General features: G+C 41.1%; 1 protein-coding gene across 1 annotated transcript; it reads right to left on the bottom strand.

The window, feature by feature from the left end:
• Positions 1–17,528: 17,528 nt before the first annotated feature.
• Positions 17,529–20,810, bottom strand: thap11 (THAP domain containing 11). The gene has a single exon (XM_063067429.1). The coding sequence runs from the start codon at positions 20,576–20,578 to the stop codon at positions 19,928–19,930; it is 651 nt and encodes a 216-aa protein (XP_062923499.1). The 5' UTR covers positions 20,579–20,810; the 3' UTR covers positions 17,529–19,927.
• Between the last annotated feature and the right edge of the window lie 2,736 nt (positions 20,811–23,546).

Below are 23,546 nucleotides of genomic sequence, written 5' to 3' on the forward strand. Positions count from 1 at the left end.
CAAAGAAAGGCAGAAGTTGAAACTTGGCTGGGTAATGATATCAAGAGATATGGAACAAAGGCAAGAACGTGAAATTCGGAGTCATATCATGTTCAGAACAGTGGGGTGAATGGACTAATTCTGTCCTTACGCTTTTTGTGAGATCACAGAATTTGAGATTGCACTTTACATGTTCCAGGTTCATTTATACTTTTTGATCCATGTTAAATCGGTTCTTAATTAAAAAGTCATCTAGTGCTTAATTAGCTAAAAAGCACGCTGGAGGTCCTGAAAACTGCAACAGAATTCATTTTAATTTAATCGAGTACATATTGTTGCAACAATGTGCCATGTTAGGCCATTTCAAGTTAAGCAAATTGAGCTAAGATGTATTTCGGAATTAAACAACTTCTTTACAAGCTAAATCATGAACTAAGGTGCCACACCTCTGTTATAGCTACATTCTGTAGGTTTTTCTGGAGCATCAAAAGATGTTGGTTGACGGATAAAAGTTGTTTCTGTGTTGATGAGCGTCAAGTGAATCATATTTTCCCCATGCTTTAGATTTAGAGTATTGTAGATTGGTTTCCTTTGCATTGTTCGCATTGGTAAAAGAGGTGTGATGCTGCCCACATACTAGGTAACCACAGAAGATGCTGTGCTCAGGGAGCAAACATATATGATTTGGGATCTGTTGTCAACTCAGTTCTGTGCTTACAGGCTAAACAAAAGCACCAAGTCACCTCCCAGTTTTGCTTCTCGGGCAACGCAATTAGAGGTCTTTAATCCGTTCTCTGTACCGGGGCAAGAGCTTCTTTGGTTTGTCAAGGAACATCAAAATGGACTCTCAGTGAAAGGGAGAGTCTTCCAACAGCCGGACTCCAGCTGTCCAGGGGAAATTGTGATGTTGTAGTTAAAAAATACGAGTTTGTTAAATTGGAAAGGCACTAGGTTATTTTACTTAACTGAAATATGTTATGTTTAATGCATGTCTAGATTTGCCGCTGTTATAAAGTATTATCAGGAAAATTGTGTTTAATAGTTAAAGGTAAATTACACCAATGTGGTTGCCAGTTGTATGCTGCCAGTGAACTTGCTACTGAGAAACACATTGGATATGTCAGCAGCCAAATGTTGAAAGAAGTACTCCCAATTAACATAAGCACATTCTGCAAATATTGGAAGGTGCCTGAAAGGCTGGTAGTTCTGATATTGCCCAGTTATGTCTCCAACATCAAAACAGTTTTCCTTTAAATGGTCGCAATACAGCAAAACAACACAAAGAATCATTGGTTGTACTCTGACTCTTCAGCAAGGTCATAGGTTACACACGAAAGCTTACACTCCTGCTGGTAAAGGTGGGAACATGGGGTGGGCATCCAGAAACAATTGTACGTAATGTCTGACATCAGAACTAAAATCAGGTCCCCAGGATAAACTATACCTAGAGTTACCAAGTTCAATGCAATGTGTACAGTTTCACCCAGAAGTGATCACCAATGAAAAGTATAATACTCCCATCAGCCTAAGGCACATGCAATCAAGTCAATTCCTGACTCACCAAGAGCAGAACACGGACTCTGAGGGATTCAAAATTAAAACACTGCTGCTGCCGGAAGTCTAAAATAAAATTTAAAAACGGAAAGTACCAGGTTTGCTCAACACAGCAGGCAATATCTGTGGAGAGAGAAACAGACTCGGATGTGTGCATGAGGTACCTGACCTGTGGGGCAATGGTCTGCTGCTAGAAGTTGAGATTAGGTTGGATAGGGTCTTTTTGACTAGCACCAGCATAATGGGTCAGATAATTTCCCTCTGGGTCATATATTTTCCTTAATTTTATTATTCTATAATTAATGTTTCAGCTCAGTAATCTTTGAAGTACCCACTGAATATCAAGTCTCATCCTAGATGGCGCCAGCGACTAATAGCGACGTCCTACAGATAGTTCACGAAACTATTTCTTTTACTTCTTTCAAAAATGATTCTACTACTGAGCTGCGTGCAGTTGGAGCCTGTGATTTATATTTTGACTGTGTGTTTTTGGGACAATTATGCAATCTGGCTCTTTGCTGTCTCTGAGTGAGTTCACTGAGGCAGGGAGTGGAGTGCACGGCCTGGAGACGCAAGCCCATAATCGAGTGCATTGCTTCACTCCAATTGAGGCGCCAAGCAAGGCTGAAGTTAACACGAATGACAGCAGAGGGCGGGTGTGTGTTTGGCACTAGGAAAACTTAATTACATAGCAGTCTGGGTCCTGATTACAAAATAAAATGATGATCCACAGGTCTAACAGCAAATTCAGTTTTATATTACACCAATAGGTGCATGCTGTAACACAACCAGTAACATTTCTGCAACTCGGTCCCTTCTGCTGCATTCCATGTCTCTATTTCTAGACTCTGTCTGCGGTTCCCTATTTCCACATTAACACAATCCACATCCTTATTGACAAGTTATTAACCCATTATTCTTCTCCCTACAACAAAACCTGATTCCGATTCTGGTCCAGGGAAGGATGGCTCTGGAAATAAAAGACTTTTTGGCATTGAACCTTTCTCTTTGGATACAGGTTTGGCCTTTGGGCCTTCTGATCTTTTTATGTTAATCTCGTATTCTATCTGACTGAATCATATTTAGTCCCTTCATGGTTCAAAAGCTTCAGTCTAAGTCAATGATAAAATTCTTGCCTTTTTCATTGCTTTTGTAATACAATAACAAGGCTGTCCCTTTAGCAGAGAGATGAGGAGGAATTTCTTAAGCCAGAAGGTGGTGAATTTGTGGAATTCATTGCCACAGGCGACTGTGGAAGCCAAGTCATTGGGTGTATTTGAAGTAGAGGCTGATAGGTTCTTGATTAGTCAGTGTGAGGAGAAGGCAGGAGAATGGGGTTGAAAGGAATAATAAATCAGCCATGATGGAATGGCGAAGCAGACTCGAACCAAATGGCCTAATTTTGCTCCTATGGCTTATTGTTTTGTGGTATTAAGGTATGATCCCTCAATTAAAAAGCTTGTTAGTGTAACAAGAAGGGAAAGTGTCTAATATAACAGGAGTATAAAAATTGGAATCAAATTAGGGAAATGTCGCAGGAAGTCAAAGTTAATGGACAACGTGAATACACAAGGTATTTAAACAAAGAGGGTTAGTTGTAGCATATGGTATGTAGAGATTCACTGACTTTCACACGTGACAGCCATTGCAGAGGCTTGGGTGCATTCTGGATAAGGCTGGGACCCAAATATTCTAGGTCCTTAACATTTCAGAAAGGTAGACCCATTACTATAAAGTGGTGTCAGGGAGGGGCTCTGCTCATTCAGGAAGCCATATAACGATCTTGGCTCAGAAAATGTAGATTGGTTAAGTGAGTAGACAAAATTTAGCAGATAAGGTATAACATGGTAGAATCTGAAATTATCCATTTTGATAGCAATAAGTGAAATATTATTTAATATTGAAATTTACAGTGCTATGCAAAAGTCTTAGGCACACATGACTAGGGTACCTAAGATTTTTGCACAGTACTGCAGCATTTTTCTGTATTACACTGTACTGCTGACCTAAAAAACACAAATTTCTTGACATATGTGAGTGATGATAAACCTGATGGGTCTTTATTGTGGACTGAGAATTGGAAGGAGGCAGGGAGAGGGGAATCATGGTTATGTAAAGGGGAAGGTATAGGGGTGAGAGAAGAAAGCACCAGAGAGACGTTCTGCAATGATCAATAAACTAAACGTTTGGAATCAAATGATCTCGTCTTGTGCCTGCACCCATGCCACCCCCAGCCCATGACTCTACTTCTCTGCCACCATCCCCCCAACCCCTCCCTTGCCACTCCACCCTCACCATTCCCAACTCCCTTTGCTCCCACCAGATTCAGGGGTTAAGGCAGAAAAGTGGAACTAAAGCCAGCCTGTGATATCATCGAATGGCTGAGCACCATTGAGGGGCTGCTTAGCCGACAGCAGCTCTTACATTTTGTGTACTTGTGTTCACATTCTTCACTACCAGAACCACTCTAGTGTTCCTGAGGGCATCGGTACCTTGTTGAGATACTCCAATGCTGAATCTTCATTTCACTACAGTTCCTCATTCAAGCATTTTCAACCCTCTCCAGACTTGGCTCATCCATTAAAATTTCTCCCTCTTCTTCTCTCAATCTCAATGAGTGAATTTTCCTCCTGACATTTATGCTAATTACAAGTTTACCTGCATGACAATAATGTCCTAAAGAGGGGAAGACTTTGCATTTGTACACCTTCAAAAATAGGCTGGTCAGGCTTTTATGTTGTACAATCGTTAGATGCCACACAATCACTGAATCGTAGATGGATCCAGTTCCAAACAATATCATTCTGCATCTGTGCCCCTCACTTGTTTCTTGGCTCTTACTCTCTTCCCGTAGATCTGTAATTTTTATCTATTCAAATATTTATTCAAATGTTAGTGTTAAATCCAGACCAAAGAAACTAGAAGCTAGAAGAACCCAGAGGTCACCAGCATCTATGGAAGCAAAAGGAGTAAGTGAATGTTTCAGGTCAAGATGCTGTGTAAGGACTGAAAGGGAAGAGGAAAGGTTGGCAGTATCGAGCAATGAAGGGTGGGAGAAAGACAGGTAGGCGATAGGTGGAACTCGGTGAGGAGGAGATAATGGGCAGATGGGGCCTGTGGAAGGAAGGAATGGTAAAGGGGACCAAAGGGAGAAGAAAACTAAGTGTACAGCTGAGGAGCAAAAATTAGGCCATCCGGTCCATCAAGTCTGCTCTGCCATTCTATCCTGGCTGATTTATTGTCCTTCACAGCCCCTTTCTCCTGCCTTCTCACCATAACCTTTGATGTCCTTACTGATCAAGAACCTATTAACCTCCACTTTAAATGTACCCATTGACTTGGCCTCCAGTCAACTGCAGCAAAGAACTCCACAGAATTCACCACCCTCTGGCTAAAGCAATTCCTGCTCATCTCTATTCTATAGGGATGCCCTTGTATTTTGAAAATGGTGCGAGTTATCTGTAACTATCATATCTAGTTCCATTCCCTTTTTTTTTTGCTGTCCTTTTCATGTCTTTCTGGATAAAAGAAACGGTTTCTCATCAAAAGAAAAAACAAAAAAAACTTCAGATTCTGGAAACCAGCAAGAAAAACAGAAAGTGTTGGAAATACTCAGAAGATAAGGCAAGATTCAAGATTGTTTAATGTTTAATCTCATTTCCAGTACACAATTGTAAAGGAGAATGAAATAATTGTTAATCTGGCTTCGATGCCGCACAAAAACACACACACAATAAGATAAAGAACACAATAATAATATTAAAAATACAATGAATTTAGATACATGATAAATTATATACTGTACATTAGTAGGGATGACAGTAGAACAGCAATGGCTAGAGTTTCTGTGGCAGTTTGGAAAACACAGGATTGGTTCATCACAAAGAAGAAGAATTCTAAAGGGAGAATGAGGCAACCATAGGAAGTCACCTATATTAGATGGACAACACCCCAGGGTTCTGATTGTGGAGGCATTAGTAGTGATCTTTTGGAATGGTTGTGGAGGACCAGAAAATTGTAAATGTCACTCCACTCTTCAAAAAGGGAGAGAGACAAAAGACAGTAAATTATAAGCCATTTAGCCTGACTTAAGTGGTTAGAAAGATATTCATTATAATTATTAAGGATGAGGTTTCGGGATGCGTGGAGCTGCATGATAAAATAAGTCCAAGGTCAGCATAGTTTCCATAAAGAGATATCCTGTCTGACAAATCTGTTGGAATTCTTTGAGGAAGTAACAGGCAGGATAGACACATGAGGCTGCTGAAGAAGATACGAGCCCAGGTTATTACAGGAGAGATACCAGAATGGATCGAAGGTTGGTTGACAGAAAGGAGACAAAGAGTGGGGAAAAAAGGGGCCTTTTCTGGTTGGCTGCCAGTGACTATGGTGTCCCAGAAAGGTCAATTTTGGATCCATTACTGTTCATATTATATGTTAATAATCTGGATAATGGAATTGATGGTTTTGTTACATGGTTTGCAGATGCTACAGAGATTAAAGAAAAGATAAGGTGGAGAGGGTTCAGAGGAGCTTTATGAAAATGATCACAGGAATGGAAGGTTTAATATGTGAAGAGCGATTGATACCTCTGTGCCTGTTCTTGCTGGAATTTAGAAGAACGAAGGGGGATCTCATTGAAACCTCCTGACCGGGGAAAGGATTAGACAGAGTGGATATTTCCAATAGTGGGAAAGCTCACGACCAGAGGGCACAGCCTCAGAGTGGAAGGGCATCCCTTTAGAAAAAGAGGTGAAAAGGAATTTCTTTAACCAGAGGGTAGAGAATCTGTGGAATTCATTGCCACAAACAGCTGTGGAGGCCAAGTCATTTGGAATATTAGAAGAAGAGGTTGACAAGTTCTTGATTAGTAAGGGTATCAAAGTTTAAGAGATTGGCTTTATAAAAGAAATTGGGTTACACAGCAAGTCAATCAACAACAAACATTGGTGTGAAATGCAATTCAAGACATTTGTTCTTTGGCTGATTTTGACAAGCAATCACAAACTGTTTTCTCTTCTAAGCTCACAGAAGAAGGTTGTGTGTCTGATTTTCTAAATTGAGTTACTTAGACAAAATGGAGACTTGCACCACTAGCCAACATAGTATTGCTAATAAACTTTTCTTGGGCTTCCAGCCGGTACAAGTATCGATTTTAACTGACAATTTCAATGACAGACTTTGCCATCTTCATTAGGAACGATACCTAGGCATGTCTAGTCCAGTGGTATTTATACCCCCATCATCTGTCCCTCCTAATTGGTTAGTCGTCATCCAATCAGGTTTCTGCTGTTCCACCTTGTTTACAATTGAATTCCAGTCTTACTTAGAGCAAGACCCTCTGTCTTTGTTAAAATTCTTTTCCTCCAGTTTTATTTCAATGGCTTCATTCACCAGATGGTCCCAAAAGCCATTGGTGTGGCATTGAAGTCAATCCTAAGGCCATCTAGACATGCTTACACATCATCCCTGACAGACGGTCTGTAGATTGTAATGTGATCCACTCCTTCCAGCACTTAGGTGTGGGCTCTCCATACACGACCTTAAGTTTACCAATTCCATTCCAAATGCTCTTTCTCCACTTTGAGTACTCTTGTGTGAAATCCCTAAATGAGTCCACCCAGGGACAAGATCCTCACTGGGTAACAGCTCCAAATAAAACATAGAGCGCAGCATGAGTCAGTATCCATGGCCTTTCTCAACCTACCCAAAGCCTTTGGGTCAATTAAATGAAGGGGCTGTTTAATGCCCATGCCCCTCAAATTCAGCTGCTCATAAAAATTTGTTTCTATCTTATGGTTACTCCACCAGCTTGCAAGCCATTATGTTAGCCAACGAGTCTACAACAGAACTATTCTCAGCGAAGACCAGTGTAAAACAAGACTGTGTCATTGTCCCATTTCTCAGTGTTCCTTGCCATAATGAAGTATCTCAATTCCATCAGTTCTCCTGTAGGGATTGAGCTAATCTTCAGAATGAACAAGGAGTTGTTCAAACCATGGCAACCGAATGCCAGGAACAAGGTGACCCAGACCTCAACAATCAAGATGCAATACGGAGATAATGTTTGCACTTGTGCACGCCCAGAGGTGCAGCTCTCAGCCGTCATTGACACTTTTACCGATGGCCCTTACACTCAATATTTGAAAGACACATGTCCTATACCGACCAGCCCCTGCCGCACCACACTTGGGGCTTCAGTAAGCTAGGAGTTGACTGGTTATCTGTGAGATGATGCCTGAGGAGAGCTAAGGTTATTTTAATCAACACAGACAAAAGAACATGGACAAAGAATGTAGGATTTGTAAAATGCTGAGTTGGAGGACTTGCTTAGCAAGTAGGCTGGCATTCCCTTCATTCTCAGAGAGAAAATTTTAAAAAAAGAGTGGAAAACAGCTCTGTATTTTGCAGTTCTTGGATTACTTTTAACCATGTTCTCACTGTCTAAGTGCTACTATTTTAGTCATTAACCAGATAACCTCGTTAACAGCTTTTTGCCTTGTTTTTACCCTTTCAGGGACATAACCTTGAATCAGCATCAGTATGAGTTTTAATATCACTGGCAGACATTGTGAAATTGCTTGTTTTATGGAGCGGTACTGTGTGTTACATAATAAAGCGCCCACTCTCCCTGCAGCTGTATAAGCTTCTTTTGCCCCCTTCGCAGTTCTGATAAAGATCTTCAGCCCGGAACAGTAACCTTGCTTGTCTGGCCATAGATGGCACTTGACCTGCTGAGTACTTCCGGCATCTTCTGCTTTTATTTTAGATACCAAGCAGCCACGGTGTTTTCTGTGTCATTTTCTGGTGAGACTGTGCCTGGAATATCGTGTGCCATTTTGGTCATTGACACCGTGTGACTAATTTGTACTTTGTTCAAATTTCTAAACTTCCATTCACAAAACAGCCTTCGTGACTCTGGGAAATGGTAACTTGTGTGAGAGGGGGTAAAAGGTGGGGTAGTCTCCTGCAGTGATGTACCTTCAGTATCGCCACTGCTCTATGTACAAACATGGCCTGAAGCCACTGGGCATGAATACTTCCATCTTTGTTGGCATTCTCAGATATAAATAGATGTGAACAGGAGGATATAACACTAATATTTCACCAAATAATTCTTGCTCTTGTTCTCCAGCCACAATTATGTTGCAGCATTTTTAATGTAGAAATAAAACATTATTTTCCTTCAGACTTTTCATATTTATTTAGATTACTTCTGAAGAGAATATTGCCTCCATATTGCCAATGGAAAATGATTGACATTACTGGTCTCAGAATGATACATGTCTCGTACAACGTGCAGTGACACTTTCAATTACACTCTGCAGAGAGGTTAGGTACAGCTGACCTCTGCGATGGCTGGTACAGAGCGAGCTTTTCAGCTGCAATTTATTAATTTATGTCCAAGGGCAGTAACATTGATTTTCTGTGATATTCAGACCTCATGGCAGACGGGAAATTGAAAATGTGGTTGACATGCTTTTCCAATATAATTCCACACGTGTTTACAGTTAAAACATTTTTGTCTCTATGAACATGGAATAACTGGAGAATAACTGGCAGACCACAGTACGTGTGCTTGCAACACTGTGTGTCTGACAGAGTGATCAGCAGCACTGGGGCTCCACAAGGGACTGTCTTGTCTCCCTTTCTCTTCACCATTTACACCTCGGACTTCAACTACTGCATCTTCAGAAGTTTTCGGATGACTCTGCCATAGTTGGATGCATCAGCAAGGGAGATGAGGCTGAGTACAGGGCTACGGTAGGAAACTTTGTCACATGGTGTGAGCAGAATTATCTGCAGCTTAATGTGAAAAAGACTAAGGAGCTGGTGGTAGACCTGAGGAGAGCTAGGGTACCGGTGACTCCTGTTTCCATCCAGGGGGTCAGTGTGGACATGGTGGAGGATTACAAATACCTGGGGATACGAATTGACAATAAACTGGACTGGTCTAAGAACACTGAGGCTGTCTACAAAAAGGGTCAGAGCCATCTCTATTTCCTGAGGAGAATGAGGTCCTTTAACATCTGCCGGACGATGCTGAGGATGTTCTATGAGTCTGTGGTGGCCAGTGTGATCATGTTTGCTGTTGTGTGCTGGGGCAGCAGGCTCAGGGTAGCAGACACCAACAGAATCAACAAACTCATTCGTAAGGCCAGTGATGTTGTGGGGATGGAACTGGACTCTCTCACGGTGGTGTCTGACAAGAGGATGCTGTCTAAGTTGCATGCCATCTTGGTCAATGTCTCCCATCCACTACATAATGTACTGGGTGGGCACAGGAGTACATTCAGCCAGAGACTCATTCCTCCGAGATGCAGCACAGAGCGTCATAGGAAGTCATTCCTGCCTGTGGCCATCAAACTTTACAACTCCTCCCTTGGAGAGTCAGACACCCTGAACCGATAGGCTGGTACTGGACTTATTTCATAATTTACTGGCATAATTTACATATTACTATTTAACTGTTTATTACTATTTTTCTATTACTATTTATTATTTCCATGACTATTACTATTTACTATTTACTAATAGTAGTATTTCTATTACTATTTATTATTTAGGGTGCAACTGTAACGAAAACCAATTTCCCCTGGGATCAATAAAGTATGACTATGACTATGACTAATAGCAAATGGTGAAATTCCTTATCATAATACATAAGGAAATTAAAATTTATGCACACTACTAGTCTGGAATTACCACTATAATTGTAGTGTCAAATCAAAAATTACTGTGTTTTACTACCACTTTAGAAGAAATGCTTTGAAATTGGCCAGTCTAGTAGAATTAGTGATTTTCTTTTCTTATTTGTCCAGTGCCACATCCATTTTGTGATGACTATTTGAATGAAATTCAGCAGTGAACAGTACAGTAGAGGAAAAAGGTCATTCGGCCCAAGGTGCCAACCATAATGCTAAATTAAACTAACGCCATCTATCAGAATATGAAGCCTATCTCCCTATTCTCCAAACGACTGATAAATGTCACTATGGAAGCTGCTTCCACCCCACCTATGCCAGTGCATTCCAAGCACCTACCACTCTTAAAAAAGAAAGCTGCCTTGCAAATCTCCCATAAACATCCCCATTACTTTTGTGCTTCGTTTTGTCACATTGTAGGTTATAAGACAGTTCACTTGATAAATGTTGGTAAGACACATACATTTTTGTCAGTAGTAGACCTGGAGAACTTGAAGAATAGGATTATTCCATGAAGAGGAAAGGGTAAGACCAATGGGAAAATTGGCTGGATGTGAGGTTTGGTTTGGGATACTTATACAGGCAATAGTTATAGATACCCATCAATAAGCAATACAGATGCTCCTGGAAATCCTTGTTTTGAGAACAGCAGCATTACCTCTCTGTATCTTTGCCCACATTGGCAGATTAGACTTTAAAGCAGGAACCAAATTATTTTATGATCTAAATAAAATTAAAGGTCTTTTTGCATTTTCATATTCTGATAATATCATCAATAATATTTCATAATCTATTGAATTAACTGTAAAGTAGGTTTAAAGAGCCACAATTTTGCTCCTAATCGACTGAAACAAAACTCAAGCTGTCACCGCTGCAAAATGTGAAACAATTGAAAAGCTGAGCTCAACTAGGACGCCCACACCGTTCACCAGCTGGCCTTGGAGTGACTCTGGACTGAAAGCTGACTTAGAACAGTCACTTTAACAAGATTGAAAAGTCTATGTCAGAAATAACATCATTTTCAAGCTTGTAAATTAAAAGTGGTGAGGGCACACCCACCTACTTTAAAACGTCAGTGCCCTGCCCGAGTTACCTCCGTGCTAAGTATGCTTTTCCAGTCTAAACATTCCGTTCAAGCAACCAAAGATGACCCACTGCTGAACCACAAACTGCCTTTAGCCAAGATATGTCAACAGCTTGCATATTCTCTGAATCAGGTTTAATATCACCAGCTTATGTCATTCAGTTTGATAACTCTGCGGCAGCAATACAATGAAATACATGATAAATAAATATAAAGAAAAAAACAGAGTTACATTGAATATATATACTTCTATTAAATAGTTAAGTTAAAATAAGTTCTGTAAAAAAAAAACCAGAAGTTAAAAAGTAGTGAGGTAGTGTTCATGGGTTCAATGTCCATTTAGGAATCGGATGGCAGAGGGGAAGAAGCTGTTCCTGAATCGCTGAGTGTGTGCCTTCAGGCTTCTGTACCTCCCTCCCGACGACAACAGTGTGAAGAGGTCATGTTCTGGGTGGTGGGGATCCTTAATGATGGACATCACCTTCCTAAGGCACCACTCCATGAAGTTGTCTTGGACACTACGGAGGCTGGTACCCATGATGGAGCTGACTAATTTTACAAATTTCTGCAACTTATTTCAATCTTGTGCAGTACCCCACCCCCCATACCAGATGGTGATGCAGTCAATCAGAATACTCACCATGGTACATTTGTAGAAGGTTTCAAGTAGTTTAGTTGACAAACCAAATCTCTTCAAACTCTTAATGAAGTATAATCACTATCTTGCCTTCTTTATGGCTGCATCAATATGTTGCATCCATGTGGTCCTCAGAGATCTTGACACCCAGGAACTTGAAATTTCTCACTCTCTCCACTTCTGATCCCTCTGTGAGAATTGGTTTGTATTACCTTACTTTACCCTTCCTGAAGTCCACAATCAACTCTTTGGTCTTGCTGACGTTGAGCGCAAGGTTCTTGCTGTGACAAAACTCAACTAACTGGCATATCTCACTCCTGTACACCCTCTCGTCACCATCTGAAATTCTCCCAACAATGGTTGTATTATCAGCAAATTTATAGATGGTATTTGAAATATGCCTAGCCACACAGTCATGGGCTTAAAGGGAGTAGAGCAGTGGGCTATGTACACATTCCTGTGGTGCACCAGTGTTGATTGTCTGTGAGGTGGAGATGTTATTTCCAATCTGCCCAGATTGTGTTCTTCCAGTTAGGAAATCAAGGATCCAGTTACAAAGAGAGATACAGAGGCTTAGGTTCTGTAGCTTTTTGATCAGGACTGCAGAAATGATGGTGTTAGATACTGAGCTGTAGTCAATGAACAGCATCCTGACATAGGTATTTGCATTGTCCAAGGCTGTGTGGAGAGCCATTGAGATTGCGTCTGCTGTAGACCTATTGTGGCAATAGGCAAACTGTGGTGGATCCAGGTCCTTCCAGAGTCAGGAGTTGATTCTAGCCGCTACCAACTTCTCAAAGCATTTCATCACTGTAGATGTGAGAGCTACCAGATGATAGCTCATGCTGCTCTTCATTGGTTCTGGTATAATTCTTGCCCTTTTCAAGTAAGTGGGAAGTTCCCACTGTAGAAGTAGAAGAATGAAAATGTTTCTGAATGCCCCCACCAGTTGGTTGGCACAGATTTTCAGAGCCTTACCAAGTACTCCATCAGGCCCTGCCACCTTGAAAAACAGCCTGATGTCGGCATCTGAGACAGAGATCATAGGGTCATCGGATGCTGCAGGGATCTTCATAGCTATGGTTTCATTCTTCCTTTCAAAGCAAGTATAAAAGGCATTGAACTCATCTGGTAATGAAGTATCACTGCATTTCATGATGGTGGGTTTTGCTTTGTAGGAAGTAACGTCCTATAAACCCTGACAGAGTTGCTGTGTGTTAGATGTCGCCTCTAACCCCACTCAGAATTGTTTCTTGGCTCTTGAAATAGCCCTGCACAAGTCATACTTGGTTTTCTTAGACAGACCAAGGTACAGGTACAGATGCAGATACAGCAGACAATGAAGAAAGCTAATGGCATGTTGGCCTTCGTAACAAGGGGAATTGAGTACTGTACAGGAACAAAGAGGTCCTTCTGCAGTTGTACAGAGCCCTGGTGAGACCACACCTGGAATATTGTGTACAGTTTTGGTCTCCAAATTTGAGGAAGGACATTCTAGTTATTGAGGGAGTGCAGCGTAGGTTCATGAGGTTAATTCCCAGGATGGTGGGACTGTCATATGTTGAAAGATTGGAGAGACTGGGGTTGTATACACTGGAATTTAGAAGGACGAGGGGGGATCTGATTGAAACATATAAGATTATTAAGGGATTGGACACGCTAGAGGCAGGAAACATGTTCCCGATGTTGGGGGAGTCCAGAACCAGAGGCCACAGTTTAAGAATAAGGGGTAGACAATTTAGAACAGAATTGAGGAAAAACTTTTTCACACAGAGGGTTGTGGTTCTGTGGAATGCTCTGCCTCAGAAGGCAGTGGAGGCCAATTCTCTGGATTCTTTCAAAAAAGAGTTAGATAGAGCTCTTAAAGATAGCGGAGTGAAGGGATAAAGGGAGAAGGCAGGAAAGAGGTACTGATTGTGATCAGGACTGCAGAATCTACTCCTGCATCTATTGTCTATTGTCTATTGACCTGGATTGCCAGACTTAAATGCTACAGTCTATGAACCTCCTGGTTCATCCACGGCTTTTGGTTTGGGAATGTACAGTAAATTTTCATAGGCACCCACTAATCCACATGGGCTTTAATGAAGTCAGTGACAACTGTGGCATACTCATCCAGGCTCAAAGTTGACTCCCTGAATACAGTCCAGTCCACCGATTCAAAGCAGTCCTGCAGGGGCTTTGAGTCCTGTGCTTCCTTTGTCCATACCTTCTTGGTCCTCACTACTGGTGCTGCAGTCTTTAGTCTCTGCCTATGCTCAGGGAGTAGAAGTACAGCTAGATGGTCAAACTTCCCAAAGTGAGGGTGTGGAATAGCACGGTAAGCTCTCCTGAACTGAAATACCACTACCAAGCATCTGAGAGCCAAGAACTAAAGCAGCAATAGACACCCTCTGCATGGTATTAACGGTACGAGAAAATGCTCATTACACTGGTGAGTATACGGTTGGGTGGTATTACTGCAGCAAGTGGTGTGGCAGGTGCAATTTGCAGATTTTGACAGCTGAGTCAGCAACAGAGTTAAGGCTACTAAGCATCCTCACATAGGCCCTAAATCTCCTTGTACCCAGTCAGCATAGCACAAGCAAGCTCAGTGAAAGGGCCAGCGCTGTAGCAACCAAGACCCACGATTGCAGTGCGCGGCCAACTATACAAGATTTTTCGGTTTGCCCACTACTTGAGAACAAGCCACCCATGATTCAAGATCTTCCTGGGCCAACATGTCAATTCTACACTGCGTCCCCTAATGGAGAGATCTATAGCTTGGCAGGGTAAACAGAAGAGAAATCTACAGCAGTAATACATTGCAACTGAATATAAGAGGATTGAGTAACTTTCATTGTAGTGAGGGTAAAATAGAATGATTTGGCAGATAAATGTGTGACTGAGGAACTGATGCGAGACTGGGGTTCAGATTTCCGGATTATTGGGATCTCTGCAGGGGAACGTGCAACCTGCTCAAAAGGGACGGGTTACACCTGAACCCGAGGGGGACCAGTATCCTCATGGACAGTCAGGCTTGCTAGAGCTATGTGGGGGTGGGGGGGGGAGGTTAAACTAATTTGGCAGGGGGATGGGAAACAGAATGATAGTGCTGAGGATGAGGTAGTTGGTTTACTAACAGAGGCTGTGTGTAGAGAGACTCCCAGCAAAGAGAGGCTGATGATAGGGCAAAATTGCAGTCAACAGAATGAGTTGCAATGAAAAAGGCAGACCAAATTGAAAAGGGTGAATACAGGACTGAAGGTGTTGTATTTGAGAGCACACAGTGTACAGAATAATGTAGATGAATCAGTTACAGATTGACACGTATGATGTTGTGGGCATCACTGAATGGTGGTAGAAAGAAGATTATAGCTGGGAGCTTAACATCCAAGGATACACATTGTATCGAAAGGACAGACAGACAGGCAGAGAGGGTGGGGTGGTTCTGTTAGTTAAAAAAAAATGAAATCAAATCATTAGGAAGAGGTGACGTAGGGTCTGAAGGTGACAAATTGTTGTTGGTTGAGCTAAGGAACTGCAAGGGTAAAAGGACCCTGATGGGAGATGTATACAAACCACCAAATGGTAGTATGGATATGGTCTACAAATTGTAATGGGAGATAGAAAATGCTTGCCAAAATGGCAATGTTACGATAGTTATGGAGGATTTCAAAACACAGGTACATTGGGAAAATTCAGGTTGGTGCTGGATCCCAAGAGAAGGAATTTCTAGAACGCCTACGAGATGGCCTTTTAGAGCAGTTTGCGGTTGAGCCCACTAGGAAATCAGCTATTCTGGATTAGATGTTGTGTAAAGTACCAGAATTGATTAGAGCTTCAGGTAAAGCAACCCTTAGCGGTAAGTGATCATAATGTGATAGATTTCACCATGTAATTTGAGAAGGAAAAGCTAAAGTTGGATGTATCAGTTTTACAGTGGAGTAAAGGGAATCACAGAGGAATGAGTGAGGAGCTGGACAAAATTGAATGGAAAAGAGCATTGGCAGGGATGGACAGAGCAGCAATGGCTGGCATTTCTGGAAGCAATTCAGAAGGCACAGACTATATACGTCCCAAAGATGAAGGATTTTAAAGGCAAGATGATACACAACCGTGGCTAACAAGAGAAGTCAAAGCCAACATAAAAGCCAAAGAGATGGCATATTAATAGCTCAAAAACAGTGGTAAGTTAGAGGATTGGAATAAATACCAACAGAAGGCAACTAAAAAAAGTCATAAAGAAGGAAAAGGTGGAAGATGAAGTTAAGCTAGCCAATAATATTAAAGAGGATCTCAAGATTTCTTGAGATACAAAAAATGTAAAAGAGGGCTTTTACATTGGACTGCTAGAAAGTGATGCTGAAGAGGTAGTAATAGGAGACAGGGAAATGGCAGACAAGCAATGAGCAAGTATTTTTGCATCAGTCTTGACTGTGGAATTCACTGGCAGTATGCTGGAAGTTTGAGAGTGACAGGGGAAAGATTATGTGACGTTGCCATTACTGGGGAAAAGGTTCTTGGGAAACTGAAAGGTCTGAAGGTAGATAAGACACCTGGGCTAGATGTACACCCTAGGGTTCTAAAAGAGGTGGCTGAAGAGATTGTGGTGGCGTTAGTAATGATCTTTCAAGAATCCATTGATTCTGGCATGGTTCCATAGGAATGGAAAATTGCAAATGTCACTCCACTCTTCAAGAAGGGCGAAAGGCAGAAGAAAGGAAATTATAGGCCAGTTAGTCTGACTTCAGTGGTTGAGAAGATGCTGGGAGTCAATTGTTAAGGATGTGATTTTGGGGGACTTGGAGGTACATGATAAAATAGTCCGAAGTCAGCATGGTTTCCTTAAGGGAAACACTTTCCTGATGAATCTATTGGAAATCTTTGAAGAAGTAACAAGCAGAATAGACAAATGAGAACTGGTGGATATTCTGTGCTTAATTCTGCTCCTATATCTTATGGTTTACCCAATTTGATTCCTGAATTTAACTTAGTATCCTAATTACTCTGTAAGTTCTGTAGACTCTCTTTATGAAACTTCGAGCAATTTTAAATTTGGCATTAAGTGTTGATATCCATTCAATGACAAAGCAAAATAAAACCCCTTTTTCTTCTAACAAAACTAAAATAGATCTTAAAAAACTGTCCCTCACTTGCTCAGGTTTACCTGTGTTCTTTGTACCATTGAAATGCAATGCTCAATGAGCTTGCAATATTCAATGTTTCCTTCAGCTGACACTTTGAAGTTCGCAGTTAGGGCAATATTGCTGCAGACATTGTGTTGTGTTTTGGGATATTACAGAAACAGTGTACTCATCATCAGTATTACTGTATCACACCCTAAAAATACCCTTCTGTACATTTTATAAGCATATATTTATCATTGCCAAAGCATGTATCAAAACAATTTGCAATTACCAAGCAACACACATCAAAGTTGCTGGTGAACGCAGCAGGCCAGGCAGCATCTGTAGGAAGAGGTGCAGTCGACGTTTCAGGCCGAGACCCTTCGTCAGGTCTAACTGAAGGAAGGTTGCAATTACCAACGTGTTTCTTGTTTAAATTTTCATTTTATGTTGCACTTTATTGTGTGATCACAGTTGTAAAGTGGAAGAGGTTACATTTTTTATTACAAATAGAGTAAGAAAGAATTGACAGTGACTTAACACACTATTTAATTTGAAATGTATTTAATTTAACCAATGTTTGAGTGTTTCATTAATATTTGAGGCACTGCAGTTGAATTCAATAAACTGGCAGCAACAATTATTTTTCTAACATGCTAACAACAACATGAAATCAATTTGATTTATTGGTATTGATTAAATAGCATGAAAAACTTGTGGAGCATTTTAATATGTGCAGAGGATATTCTGCAGTAGTTTGCAAGCAATGACCAGTATGCTGAGAATGAGGGAGTATGGTTTAGGTATAACACACAGCCTATTGTAATAGTTATGTCAAAAGTAGAGTGCTCAAGCAACCAATTAAAACTTAAGTCATACTCTCAGTATTTGAGGTGCAACCATTAACCTTTCAGTTTAACTTCCATAACAATTGTTTTAATTAGCATCGACATAAAATTTAAAAAAATAAAAATAGAACATTCTAAAAATGCAGAATTCTGTATGTGCACAGAGGGAGGCAATTCATATATTTTCTTCTTCTGGTCTGCAATAATCATTGTGAGTCAGTAACCATGCTGAATAAGATGAAACAGACCAACACAATTTAATGAGCAGAAACATCTTCAAAACTGACACTATCCGGTACTATTTCTGGTATTTACATTAAAAAAAGAACTATTTCTTTGTACTGAAAACTGCTGGCAACATAAACTCAAACAAAATCTATAATTCAAAAACTCTCTCTCCCTAAGTAACTCATATCCAATATGAGGCAGTATTAACTGCTTGAAATTTGTTTGGGTTTATGATCTGAATTATTAACAAGATTATTTTGTAACTCCAGTGAGCATCCATTATTCCATATATTCGGGAGGCTTATTGAGAAATTGTTTATAAATTTCATGTAAAATATATTTTAATCATATAATACAACACATTCACAAACCAGATTATATACTATAAAAATATTTGGTGACCATTTACAAGACTTGAGCATTTTGTTATTATTTCCAGAATAGGCTTTAACACCAAAATAAAGGTTCCATTAACGAATTGTTTACATAAACTTGCTACCTGTGAATTCCATAATATTCTGTAAAGATTAGACTGAAAATGACTGTTTTTTCCTCAAATTATAACATAAATATTAGCATTCAAATGGCAGGTGTGGATTTGTGCTTTCTTAAATCATGCCTAGAACAATGGAAATAAGGAAGAGAGATATTACTGAATAAGATGTCAAGAGGTGCTGGATAGAAGTCCTAATGAATAGATACAGAGTCAAAGAAGATAGCAGGAAGGATGAGCAAAATTTTGTCATTGGTAGGTTTTGAAGGTAGCGACAAACAGCCTCAGACAACCAAGTCTAGCTCCTGTTCTTCACATGTGCCTTAGCTACTAAGCCCAGCAGAACGGTTTGTACTGACAGAAAAGGCAAAGGCAGGTTGCTTACACCTTAAAGCCAGTTGCCTCCAGGGGGATGGGGTTCATCAGCCACAGCTGGCAGCTCAACTTGGAGAAGGAAAACTCTACACCAACTCATGAGGAAGGCTTCAGGAGTAAACCTCAAGGAAAATTCCAGAGCTGGACTCCCTAAGACAGTCCAACATTGAGCTCAATGCTGACTGGTAACTCCTCTGACACCACTGTATTGGTCTCTGCCGTTCCCTTGTATTCATCAGCTGCGTGGAGAAGGGGGAGCCTGTTACATGGGAAACAGGTTGCTCTCCATATCACACTGTCCTGGCCTGTGTTCCAGCTTGCATGTACAGTACTAGGCAGCTAAGACGCAACATCCATGGTCGACCCGACCAACAGAGGCCTCATTCTTAAAGTTGTAGTGAAACACTTAAAGAAATCAATCTTATGAAACCAATTTACAAAGTATAACCATGACTAGAATTATTATATTTTATGGTTATTGTTGTACAGTAACTTCACGAAGAGGGCAACATACAAACTATGTAGAGACACTAAAGTTATAGCATCATTATAATGAAATGAACGCATTGATTCACAACATATATTTATGTAACAAATACTTGCGCCGATAAATGAATCTTCCTCTGCTTCCTGTTGTTTCACAACTTCTAATGTTAGGTATATTTTGCACCTCAAGTCTGTACTGTCGAGTGAAATAATCAATAACCACAGATGCAGTCCATCGGAACAAACACAGAAATTATGCAAGTGGTTTCAATGGACGTGTATAAAACTGAACTATACCGGATTTCAAACATCACACTCAAAAATAGTCTTGACATCCCGTGCAAACAGGGGTCGTGATCCGGTATATGTGTTCTTTCTCTCCTGCTCGTCGGGTCGAGTCGTTCGTTGCGATCTGTCAGAGTAAAACCAGTCACATGCCGTGTTTCTTTCTGATCACCGACATGGACAGCAACTTCTCCTTGTTCCTCAGCTCCTCCCGCAGGATCGCCTCGCTGACCTTCAGCTGCCGGATGGTGCCTTTCATCTCCTTGATCTTCACCTCCATGAGGGCAATAATGTCCTTCTGCTCGTTGAGCTTCCTCAGCAGCTCCTCAGAGGTGGTGGTGGAGGACAGTGAGTAGGAATGATCCAAGCACTCGGGAGCCTCGGGGCGAGCGGAGGCGGCGGTTGGCGCCGCGGGGAGTGAGGGCGAGGACGATGAGGAGGAGGAGAAGAAGAAGGTGCCGGACAGGTCGATGGGCTTGACGTCGTCGGGCCCGGCTTGTTGGGGCACCTTCTTGCGACACCTCCTGATCTTCCTCTCGTTGACTCCTCTCAGCGGGAAGATGGTGGGCACGTTGATGGAGTAGGTCTTCCTGCCGCCCGGGAAGTGCGCGCTGCACACCCGGTGCCCGGTGGTGGGGTAGAAGGTGCTGAAGCAGCCTGTCACCCCAGTACGGGAGATGTTCTGCAACCACACCCGGCGCTGCTCTTCGTCCTTGGGGAAGGTGTAGAAGCGCAGGTCGCGGTCCCGGTGCGAGTTGTTGTAGCAGCCGGGTACGCAGCAGGTGAAGCCTGGCATCTTCCCGCCGCGATCCCCGGGGCCCGCACCGTCGCCGCCGCCTCCTTTGCCGCCTGGATGCGCTCCTTCCCCGTCGTCTCGGCCTCCCCGCCTCTCTTATTCACGAAGTTTGTTTTTCTCACCCGCAACTTTCCGGTTTATTTATTTTTTCCCCAAACGTTGAGTTCGTTGCGAAGCCCGGGCCGCGCGGCGGAACTACATCCCCCACAATGCCACGCGCCCTGCACGGCTACTTCCGGTCAAACAACTCCCTTTTCTGCCTCAAAGTTACGATACTAGGGCAATAAACTTATTTTCTAAAAATAAACACTGTGTTATCAATGCTACCTAATTATAGCTGACCCAAAATCTTATATCTTCAGCAAAGTCTGCACTAATTTCTGTTTGAATTTTTGCAAGTTTATGGTTCAATTTGACTGCAGTATACGCACAAAGTATGTTCAGTGGTTTCACTAACACGTTTAAAAGTACTTACTCATTGAGAAAATGCTGGAAGCTTCCGACGAAACAAGTTCACCGAAATCACTATTAAGACCAGGTTTTAAACTGAAATGCGATTTTATTTACATTTTGCAGCACATTAATGACAAGTGACCATTAAAAATACTTTTACAAATTATGATTTTTTAAAATAAAAATTTGGGTCACGTTTTAAAGCAGTATAATTTCAATTAAAATATTAATATTTGAAATCCCTATAAAATTACAAAACGCACCTCTATCAGCAGTTACAAAAATATCTTCAGTGCACCAAAATGAGAACATGGATGAGTTGCTCCTGAAGATGTCATCTGAAAACAAATGATTAGATTGATATACAGTAATAAAAATACATTCATTCTTGTTCTACCAAAACAGCATTTATGCTTGTTTGTTTTACACAATATTTCGCAAGTCAAATGAACTCTGCAAATTTTAATTATTTTAGCCATCTTCCACCATTTTACATCTACCTATGATTCAGCAGAATTAATAGAAATTGAAAATTATAGAATTAATATAAAGTCAAGGGTGTTCAAAGTATAGTTTTATAAGTTCATTTCACAAGAAAACACAGCATTACAAGGCGAGCATCCTAAACAAACTGGTTACTTAAGTTTATATATAGGAGCAGAATTAGGCCATTTGGCCCATCGAGTCTGCTCCGCCATTTCATCATGGCTGATCTATTTTCTCTTTCAGCCTCAGTCTCCTGCTCCCGCCCCCCCCCACAGCCCTTCATGCCCTGACCAATTTAGAATCTATCAACCTCTGCCTTAAATATACATAAACACTTGGCCCCCACGGCTGCTTGTGGCAACGAATTCCACAGATTCACCATTCTCTGGCTAAAGAAATTGCTCTTCATCTCCATTGTAAAAGAATGCCCCTTTATTCTGAGGCTGTGTCCTCTGGTCTTAGACACCATAGAAAACATCCATTCCATAGGAAAATACATCATCATTGGAACATCCTGAGTTTTGTAATCAAGGCACCATATTAACAACATGGAAGTTGTGATTTGGAAACACTTTACAGCTAATTTGGAAAATTAATGTTGTTACTCTGGTAATTGGTGGTTAAAGAACAGATGAAATAGTTTTGCTGGTTTGCTGTATAAAACCTAGAGTATACTCTACTTAGTTCTTAAAGCTTAGTGGTTTCAAGATAATGATGAATGGCTTACAAAATAAACTTTCTGGGTAACAATAAATAAATAAAATAGACCATTTTTGCAAGCATTGCCTAATATTCTGAGAATGTATATATGTTACACTCCAAAAAGGTTTATTTATTGCAGTTATTACAGCACAAAGGAGTGTTGATGACATTAATGGCTATTGATTAACAATTTTACTGCAAAAATTTGCATTGGAGATTTCATGCTCTACCTCATTAAGTATTGCAGTAAAATATATGAAAGAGATTATTACACAATAGCAAGTCAGTTTGCACTTGCCTGGGGTAACATATAGACCAGTATCGATAATCAGCAATCCTTGTCTTCATATGAAACAAAAAAAAATAAGAGTCTTCTGCAGGATTTTTAAAAATAATCTGTGAGAATCTTTCTGGAGACTACAGAGCTCTCTCTTATTGCCACAATGCAGAAGCAAACGGTTGAAGCAAGGGAAATTAAGGATTCCAAAGAGCATTTCTTTTAAAACAGATCACAGCTGTACTCTCCCACTGAGCAGGTTTCCTCTTTTGTGACCAAGATAGGTTCAACACAAGAGTTTGACAGACCAGTATCCATTGTAATAGTTTTCAACGTTACCAGGGTACCTTGATAATACATTTGGTCAAATCTGTACACCCATAATTGTGTAGCCAAGTTTCCATCGAACTCAATGTATAAGTTTGCTGATGACACCACAATTGTAGGTCGTATCTCGGGTAATGATGAGTTTGAGTACAGAGAGGAAATTAAGAACCTGGTGGCATGGTGCAAAGACAATAACCTATCCCTCAATGTCAGCAAGACAAAGGAATTGGTTGTTGACTTCAGAAGGAGTAGTGGACCGCACGACCCAATTTACATCAGTGGTGCGCAGGTGGAACAGGTCAAAAGCTTTAAGTTCCTCGGGGTCAATATCACAAATGACCTGACTGGGTCCAACCAATCAGAGTCCACTGCCAAGAAGGCCCACCAGTGCCTTTACTTCCTGAGAAAAATGAAGAAATTTGGTCTGTCCCCTAAAACCCTCACCAATTTTTATAGATGCACCGTAGAAAGCATTCTTCTAGGGTGCATCACAACCTGGTATAGAAGTTGTCCTGTCCAAGACCGAAAGAAGCTGCAGAAGATAGTGAACACAGCCCAGCACATCACACAAACCAATCTTCCGTCCTTGGACTCACTTTATACCGCACACTGTCGGAGCAGTGCTGCCAGGATAATCAAGGACACGACCCACCCAGCCAACACACTTTTCGTCCCTCTTTCCTCCGGGAGAAGGCTCAGGAGCTTGGAGACTCATACAGTCAG

Source organism: Mobula hypostoma, chromosome 14 (assembly GCF_963921235.1).
Source record: "Mobula hypostoma chromosome 14, sMobHyp1.1, whole genome shotgun sequence".
NCBI classification, from domain to species: domain Eukaryota; kingdom Metazoa; phylum Chordata; class Chondrichthyes; order Myliobatiformes; family Myliobatidae; genus Mobula; species Mobula hypostoma.

Coding starts and splice junctions, on each gene's coding strand:
- thap11 (XM_063067429.1), bottom strand. CDS start 20,578: ATGCCAGGCTTCACCTGCTGCGTACCCGGCTGCTACAACAACTCGCAC.